The sequence below is a fragment of the Vicugna pacos genome, chromosome 11, assembly GCF_048564905.1.
Source record: "Vicugna pacos chromosome 11, VicPac4, whole genome shotgun sequence".
NCBI lineage: Eukaryota > Metazoa > Chordata > Mammalia > Artiodactyla > Camelidae > Vicugna > Vicugna pacos.
This window is the reverse complement of record NC_132997.1, coordinates 87,903,922-87,913,647: the sequence shown is the minus strand read 5'-3', so window position 1 is coordinate 87,913,647 and position 9,726 is coordinate 87,903,922. Positions and strand designations below refer to the sequence as shown.

General features: G+C 39.1%; 1 protein-coding gene across 1 annotated transcript in view; it reads right to left on the bottom strand.

Moving 5' to 3' along the window:
• Positions 1-5,956: 5,956 nt before the first annotated feature.
• The window catches only part of FHIP2A (FHF complex subunit HOOK interacting protein 2A), a 30,702-nt gene continuing 26,932 nt past the window's right edge, over positions 5,957-9,726 (bottom strand). The window contains exons 16-17 of the mRNA XM_072971943.1: positions 9,381-9,484; positions 5,957-9,277 (exon numbers count right to left, since the gene is read on the bottom strand). Coding sequence (XP_072828044.1) covers positions 9,172-9,277; positions 9,381-9,484 — 210 coding nt within the window. The 3' untranslated portion in view covers positions 5,957-9,171. The remainder of the gene's footprint in view (positions 9,278-9,380; positions 9,485-9,726) is intronic.

The window sequence follows — 9,726 nt, the reverse complement described above, 5'->3', positions numbered from 1 at the left end:
ACGAAGAACTGTTAGAACCAGGGCAACAGTGCTCAGACACCACCTTAAGAATGCTCAGGTTGGAAGGGCCTTACAATTAGCATGCATTTAGTCCAGTAGCCTTTCTTAGGCTGTTTGGACCCAAACAGCATGCCAAGTCAATACATTGCTGCAGAACTCAGTTTTTGAAAATGGCCCTGGTGCTTCTTGAAGAAATTGCTGATTCTAGGATCAGGCCAAGAAATACATGAGATGAGCCTGGAGCATCCTATAGTACCAGAAAGTAAGGAAATGCTCAAAAACAAACAAACAGAAATTGATGGGGGTGTGTCAGAGGGGCACGGGAGCCAAATGAAAGAGTTTCCAGTGGCCAAAGCTGGAACAATTTTAGCAACAAAACTAATGAAGCAGTGTGGGATTCTAACCCAAAGTATGAAATAAATATCCATGAGTCAAAACTGATGTAAATGACTGAATAAATAAATGGAGAAGGGGAACATACCTTTTCCTTGGAGAACCCCAAATAATTTATGTAGCCATGACAGCTTCAACAAGGTGGAGTGTAACACCCCAGTTCTTAAGTGTTGGCTACACACAGTGACTTGCTTCCAAAGGAAGGAGGTGGGGCGTAACATTATTGTGGGAATGGAGTCAAGGGAAGATAAGTTATAACATTAAATTAGGCCAAATGTATGGACTTGGGTGTATTTATCTGAGTCTACACTTAATGTGTGAGCTCACCCAGCTGGAAGGGACTCTTGCATTTTTCTTGGTTGATGTAATGAAATGTACACTCATTGGTGGCCTGCATTCAATGAGTTGAGATGCCAGAACTTCCTAGTGTAACGTAGAAAACGAATCCAAAGTCTTCGGGGGCAGGCGTGTGGATTTGTCCAGGGCATGAATACTTAACCATTATCTGCTGATAGGGTCCAAATGACAAGGTCCTTGCTAAGGCATGGAGAAATATATTAGTGAGGAGAGCATCGGCATCCTTGGAAAGTTCTGTGGGACCATCCTCCCTCGGCTGGGGTCGATAGTGGAGAATGCTGCCATCAGAATGGGGTCCTGTCGGGACACTAGAAACCACATCATAGAGAGTCCAGCAGAAGGACTTTCACAAGGGAATTATTTACCCTAATGCTGGAGGGCTGAACGAGGAAAAGGAGTCATTCTCTGGGGTCATCCAGAAACAATGGCCCAGGAAACGCCCTGGAGAGCTGGGGCTCAGGCCTCTGAGAGGGGGTGCTGCCAGGCTGCCAGGCCGCCTCAGAGTGAGGAGGGGGGCAGATGAAGCTGTTTCTGGGAGAGCTTAAGGGCTTCAGAGGCCAAAACCAACTGCTGAGAACCCATTGCTGAGGTGGTGTGTCAGGAACAGCAAACAAATTCAAAGAAGTTCCTCCTCCCCCCAGTCTCCCCTCCTCCCTCGGGAACCCCTTACTGACCAGACCTAGCAGAGAGCCAGCTAGCAAAGGAGAAATCTAGTCCGCAGAGTCGCAGCCCCGCACCATCGAGCAGGATGGAGAAGAGCGGATTTGGAACTGAAAGGACAATATCTTAACAACCTGCTCGGGACTTGCCTTATTCCCACTACTTTAAAAAACAAACCTCTCAAAGATACACGCTTTCTTGGATTCCTCTCCCTTTGCCCTAGCCAGACAGGGTTTTAATAAACATTGGTTGAGCATCCTGGATGGTGTTACCATAATCCTGCGACACAGTACAATCCATTTTGGACCTCAGACCTCCATGTTTACAAACACAGTACTCAACTATAGTGTTTTATGTATCTAGCTAGAAAGGTTGTTCCACTCCGAGTAGGATGATTTTGGAAAGTCACATCAGGAGACCAGAGCCCTGCCTTTGGCCTAAGTGTTGTAGCCTCTTGAAGTCTGTGGTCTGAAGAAGAGGGGTGCTGAAGGCAGCTTAACTACTCCTGTAAAACGACCGTCTTTTTTTTTCTTTCTTTCTTTCTCTTTTTAAAATATCATTGTAAGAGACAGGGATCAGCTCAGCTTCCATGGTGATGCAGGGATTTCTGAAAGTTTGCAGATAAAAAATGTCATGCAGGGTCTGAGAAACTCTCAAGATCTTTCTAAAAATAACTCTGGAATCAGCAGAAAAACTCAGCATTTACATCGATCTATCCAACATCTCGCTTAACCAGAAAAGTGAGGATTTCTGTTTTAAGGAGTTAATGGCATCCGTTGAGGGGATTGATCACACAACTGCCTGGAGGAAGGGCCAAAATACAGTGGTCTTGTGTCAGAAAGTACAGCAGTGGCAAACTGTAATGAGGACAAAGAACGTTTCACAACAGCCTTAACACGGTGTTGATGTTGAAACGCTTAGCCCAGAATTATCTATGTCAAATTAATTACACTTCCCTTGTCTTTTTCTTTCTATTGAAATAAAAATGATAATAAATGAGCAAAACACTACTTGGTAAGATATCTATCAGTTTTTTCTTTTAAAAACTCAGAACTCAATGAATGTCAATTATAAGCTATGCATGAAAAGTCTCCAGCCATGAAGAACTGTGCAAATTTTATTTCAATGTCAAATTCCAAAGGAAAATACTCAGAGATTGCTACGCACATTTGTATTTACAGCTTTTATTCTTTTTAGGGTGTGGTTCGAAGCTTAATTCCAATGAGTCATGTGCTCTTGCCAACAGTATTTTCAGGGAAAGGCTTATTTGAAGCTACATCACATTAGATCATTGTAAGGAAACTGCAGATCTTTATAAAATAGAACCAGTTTATTGTCAAGGAGTCCAAGGTGTATGGGCTGTTGGGGTAATATTTATATCCTAACAGGAGACGTTTTCTTCTCAGCTTCCATTTCTGTTGGAGCCCAGCGCCAATTCGACTCAAGAAAAAGATGCTCTATTTCCTAATCATTTCTAGAACAGAATGAAAACAAAGATCGCAGGGCACGCAAATAATTGAAGCAGCCAACAAAGAGTGTAGAACTGTAAAATGCTCTGTGGCTCGCTGCACTGTTGTTAAGAGCAACAGGATAAAGAGATTTAAGAAGGAAAGTATCGTTTAAATGTGGAAGAATGATGTTTAAGGAATGGCTCATTTGTTTCCCTCTAGAAATCCCTCGTACATGGTTCTCTTGGGAAGTCTAATCAATTAAAACCCTACGTGTTATTTTACTGGTGAGTGGAATGAGGAATACATTTCTCATGTTATTACATAAATGAATCTCATTTTCAGGGCTTTGAAATATAACTTTATCCAGACTGCAGAGAATTTGCGTGCCATCTCATCCTTCTGCATTACAGTGAAATTGATTTTATGATTCCATACTCATAAATGACTGGCCTGAGGCAGTAACAGACTTGGAGATGTTTTTGCTTTGTCTTCCCTAGTCTCCCAGGCTGGGCGTGTCACTTGCTCTTTTTTTTTAAATTTCTCTTCCAAAACACACATAGCCCTTTAAGCTTACAGTTCTGGTTATAGTTCTCAACTGAAAAATGTGTTTTAAAAGAGTGGTCTGTTAGACCCAAGACGTGTTCTTGGCTCATTTGGATCCTCTGACTTGAATGTTATCCCTGAAAGCTTTAGCACATCATTGGAATTAAACATTGTGTCAAGAAATTAATAGAATGATCATCATGCAAATGAATGCACATACCATGGGTACCACTAAGACACTAAGCTACAAAACTCAGGGGATGTCTTCCTTTCTCTCCGCACCCTCACCTCCTCACCTTGGCGATGAGAGCAAAGTAACCCATGGTAGTATGAACCCATGAATATCTGACAGTCCTACTTGGTCCTGCTTCTGTGAAAGGATTTGCTTACTCAGTCAAGAGAATCATTACCTTAATGCCCTTTAAAAGAATCTCTGTCTATTCCTTGATATACTGACTAGTCTAGAGAGAAGAGTAAGGTAATATAGAACCATAAAGCACGCTGAATTTCCTTTAATTCCTTAGACTTACCCTTGGGAGATCAGGTAATTCCTTGAGGCCACCTCACGAAGACTGAGGATTAGGAAAGGAAACAGAAGTCAGGTCTTGTCATCTTTTCCTGGCAGGTGTGACCCCCTAGCCTGTCCACTTGCTTTCAAGCCTGACCCCTGCCTTAAAGTTCAGGAATGGATCGGAGTCATGAGAACCCAGCGGAGGTTTTCATACAGAGGCAGTACGTGGCTCCCAAATTCACCTCTTCCATCTGCATCAACCTCAGTTGGTTCTCTCTTAACTGGGTATGCAGCAATCTTGTGCCCCAACCCAGGAGAGAATAAAGCATGTGGTCAAGGCAGCATTGAGTTCAAGCAAGGAGAAAGGTTTTGTTCTACACATTTTTTACTAAACCAAATCATACCCCCAATGTTCAGATCATTTTTTAAGCCTTCTTAAATCTTTGCGTTTTAATATTTTGATTGACTTTTTGCCTTCTCTTACACAGTAGTTCTAGAAAGAGTTAATTTAAATGAGAACAGTTAATTATTATTCATCAACTAAGAGACAATGGGCCCAAAGGCACCATTGTTGGGGTTGGTGCTTTGTACCAATCTCAGAATGAAGAAGGTGGAAGGAAACAGTTCATCGTGGTAAACGTAATAGGATACAGAACAGTTTTCCGTTTCTTGCCGAGCTGCCTTCGTGGTTATGACTTCTCAGAACATCCGGCCCATCTATACTCACAAGTAAGAGTATCATTCAGCCAAGCCTCGAGTTTCACATTTTTCCTCTCAGTGATTTGCACCACTACTTCCTTCTTCCTGGGCTCTCACACTTGGGTGCTGTTTCTCTAACGTGTTCACTGATGTGTGTTGCCATTCACTTTTGTAAGCACACTGAACCCTCACCGATACTGACTCCTTGTGGGCAGAAATGCTTGTTTTCCCAGCACCTTGAAACTTGGTTCATAGAAAGCTCTCAATAAGTATTTGTTGATCAAATTGTTTGGTTTTTGGATGACAAAGAAGTATTACATTTCTGAGATTTTTGGAAATGATATTTTAACACGAATAAAATCTCTAATGCACACGAGTCAAATCCTAAGAGTACATCAAACAGGCTTAGATGAATCTCTCTGATGTGGATGGTGGGGGTGTAGGTCAAGTAAACTTAAAAAACCAGGCTCCTATGAGTAAGACCCATAAGAAACAGCTTTCCTAATTGGCTTTAGACCAACTAAAACCAATTTTTCCCATAGAACCTTTGGCATCTGTCATGCAGTTTTTCCTTTTTTTAAAAAAAATTTTTATAGAGATTATAGTTTCTACTTGAGAGTTATTCTAACAAAATTTTTCAACCGTAACAATCTTATGCTAATTCTTTGAATTCCCTTGAGATATTTTTCTAGGTGGAACACTGTAACATTCTGAACCAAGTTTTTAGACTGGGGATCTCATGCACTGCTAAAATGCAGTTTTCTTTTGAAGGAACTCAAGGCAAGGAGGTAATTTTGACTCTCCAATGCCTAAACCTTACCTCCTTAAACCTGTTATCTTCTTCATTTCCTTCTACAACTATTTTGAGTAACTAACCACAAAGAATCACGGGCAGGTGGGATTAATAGCTAGACTTTTCTCTTTCCGGTTGTGCGTGTATTACGTTTGTTTCCAGTTACGGGGCTTTGGCAAATTCTCAAGTGAATGGAGTAAGCCTAGAGCCTACCTGTTTTAGATGTCAGTTAAAAAGTGTTTATATGTGTTATAAATATATGAAGAAATAGTGCTTACAATGAATTGTGTTTCTAAGACTTGCATAAACATTCCTTCCTTTAGGGAAGTGATTATTAAGGAGTGGGGTGGAATGCATGTACCAGGCTCTACATTCTCCCTTCATAAATATTCAGATATATTCCTTTTTTTCTTTCTCTGGAATCAGTGCTATAGTGAACCACTGACTGCTGTGTGTCATATCCATTTATATGTCATTTATATATTGTTTTGGATTTATCAGTGAATGAAATGTTTCCAGTTAGAATTCTACAAAAATGTAAGAAGACACTCTGTTTAAATTACATTATTTATTTTTACATTATCCCTCTTAGTCCTGCATGCATTGTTAGCACAAAAAGTTGAACTTGATCACAACCTCCTTTGAAGTGACAGTAGGTACATAATCACCATCTGAAGACTTTCTTCACAGATGGCCCAAGAATTCCAGGCCTTGGTAACACTGTCAGCAACCTATACAATGTTCAATAGAAAAATTTACCAAATATCCTTTGTTTAATGTAAACAAGGCGGGAGGCAAAACAGAGTATTTCAGTAACACTATCTTACAGGGCCCAGAAATGTGATTCTCTACCATGTTTTAACATAGCAAATGTCACAATGACATGCATATTTTGATTACTTGTACAGCCCAAAATATAATTATCATATAAATTGTGGCTTTAGCACTTCACTGTAACTTTTGCCAATATCTATAAACTTCATAATTAAATGGTAATTATATAATAATGCAATAATTTATGGAAATATGTTACCATGAATTATGAAGTAATTCCATAATTTGGGCCCCATAAAATTAAGTGTGATACTCTTCACACTAGCAACAGTGTAAGCAAGCTAAGGATTTTGGTCCTTATATATATATATATATATATACACACACACACACACACACATATATATACACATGTACACACATAATAATGTACAATTAAACCAAAAAGCTACGAATCCACTCATAGCTTCCATATTGCACAGATACATTATGAGAAGATTACACAGCTAGATGTGAGTGCTACAATGGTAATTGGCTAGGGACAAATTTTGAGTTCTATCAAGTAAAGAATGTGGCTCATTACTAAAAATAAACTCAAAGACTATACTGTTAGAAAGGAGGTTTAGAAAAAAAAAGAATGTGCATACCTATTCATACCAATGCGGAGCGAGGCTACAATTCAATTTGGAACTTGTTATGGCAATCGATTGCTGGGGTGGGATTTCCCGCCCCAAACAATGCATTTCAGTCACTGTTTTGCAAGTACTGAGTAACAGAAATATTCAGTTTCTGAAAGACAGTACGAAGACGAATAGTCACACAGGACAACGTTTCACCAACAAATCAAAGTCACCGTGAGAACTTGTGCTGGCTCTAGGTCTGAAGTAAATACGAAAAAAAAGACAGAAATACACTTAGAAGGGAAATAACTTATACCTTAAGCTTTAGCTGATTACAAATCAAAGACATTACAATAACTTAGGGAAATAATTATGTTTGAAGAAGCAGCATACACACACAAAAATATGAGTTAAAGCTTTTCTGAGCTTGGTTTCACGGATTAGCTAGCTATTAAGGTCCCACTGTGAAAATCAGGATTAAAATAGGTTTTGGTTTGAGAGGGAACATCACTGCCATTACACCTGCTGAACACTACAAGAACATTAAAGAAATACCTAATATCTCTTAATGTCTTATTTTAAATACGGCTACGTCAAAGTAAACTACATTTAAATGGAGATGTTGCAGTGTTCCTTGCATCAATAAAGACAGCAAACAGAATAATGCTTTCCCACCATTAGAAATCATTTAAAGAAAATCATGCACAAAGTAACTGTCTCCCACTTATTTTTTCATTGTTTCGCTTAATGAATTTCTTAGAGTGAGCTAACAAGGATTTGCATTAAATTAGAAATTTAGTCTTTTTGTTGTTTTAACAGTGGTAAGCATTCTGGTGCCAAGAATATTAACAACTTTTTGATATTGTTCCTAATAGATGACAAAAACTATAAAATAAATCAGAAAAATGAACACAACAAAATTAGCAGTAGGTATAAAACATGCTTCTATGCACACGTCACATGATGGATGTACAGATGCAAACGTGCTACACAAAAGAGCTTTTTAGAAGGGGCAGCGACAGTCCCTTTCATCCTGGAAGGTTTGCTCATTTGCTCCCCCAATATCAGCAAATGGAAAGACAAATAGGAAAGTGCTGCTGCTTAACATTTCAACAAACCAAAACAAACCAAACCAGACCAAGAAAGCTTAAAAGCAATATTTGAGTGATAAGCATCACTTAAAGGAAGAATAAGACGTGGACTAGCAAACACCATCTCGTACGTAAATCAAGTACGAGCATGCTGTGCACGGCGCAGCGCTGCCAGCTGCCCGCATGTCCCCATGTGCCCACATACACACCCATCCACATAGAGACCAATTTACCCAAGTTCCTTCATATGTAAACAGGACAGACTGGTTGGTAGGTTTGTTTTTAAATCTCTTTAGAATGATTTAAAACAAAAGAGTGAACAAAATGGAAAAAAAAATGTAAACATTCAGGAGGCCACTGGTATTTTGATTGCTGCCACCTACACCCTACCACGCATCTCAATAAGAAAATCAAATTATAAAGCACTTTTCAGAGAGGGAGGAAGAGATAGGAAAAAGGGTCTCCACCCAATGCATGTTAATTAGCTCAAAAAATACTACTTTAGCAAACACTACCAGTGGTGAGCACAGATTCAACGCTGTTGCAAAAATGACACAGTTTAGATAAACTGGGACCCATACATGAAAGTCAGTCACTAACGTGGCTATGTGCACAAAAGAATAAAAGAACATTTCTTTAAAAAATATATATATTATATTAATCAAGAATTTCTTTATCATATTAAATTGTTATTCTTAGAAAAGCTGAAGAAAGTTAATCGTGCTCTACACATTTTTATCTTCTATTATTAACTCATTTGATGGTTCCTGAATTGTAGTTTTTCTCATTTACAGTTTTTTTTTCTTATTTTGTTTAATAAGAATTCTGACCTTAAAAAGTTATAAAATTAGGTGTTTTTTTGCTACTTATTAATCCAAAAGAATATAAGCATCTGAGTCCCAGAGAATGTCAAAATGCCTTGCTACCTAAAAGGATATTAAAATAACAGAAATATCATCAAAGTCATGACATCAGAAATTTTGCAGCTTTTCACACAGGCATCAGAAATGCTTATTTCCTGAAGTTCCTTTGATTGTATCCTGGATTCAAGGACGTGCAACTTTATATCTAGAACCATTATGGTAAAGCCAATGAAAACAATATTACACAACAATTTACTGAGAGTGTCCACTCATTGGGTTCTGAATGGTTCTGTCCAGTTTACAGCAATGCTTCATTTAAAAAGGCTTTTTATCCTCTCTCGGCTGAGTGGAGCTGAGTCTTTTTTGATGAAATGAACACAGTAGCTCTGTCCCCTTGGTTCCTTGAGAGACACTAGTTACGGAGTGGAGGAAGCGTGGTACTTCACGAATGCAACTGCGGCCAGCTCCTTACAGAACTCCTCCAGCACGATCACGCCCTCCAGCAACGTGACGTGGTCAACCCTGGAGGGGGACGGGGGTGGAGGCAGGCAATATCAAGATATCAGCAGATCATCAAGTTCTGGCAAAATTTTTAGATAAACAACATGTGAGAACACAGACTTACATAGGGCCTTCAGGCTCCAAACCAAGTAATCGCTTTCTGACTAACAGAAGTTTGGGAGTGAAGTCTTGAATACGCTGGATTCGAAGCATAAGGTCCCCAACAACCTGCATCACAGAGACAAAAGGAACTCAGTTCCTGAACAACTACATGGGGGTTTTCAGAATAAAAAAAACGACTCCATCTCCTGTTATTAAATGAAGAATGTCACCTCTCACTATTCACATAACAACCTCTGACAAAGGATTCATATCTATTCCTTAAAGCACAAAAGTTATATGTATCATTTAAAAGATTGAATCTCTTTTTCCTCCACATTCTGTACTAAAATACTTCTAAACAGCAGATA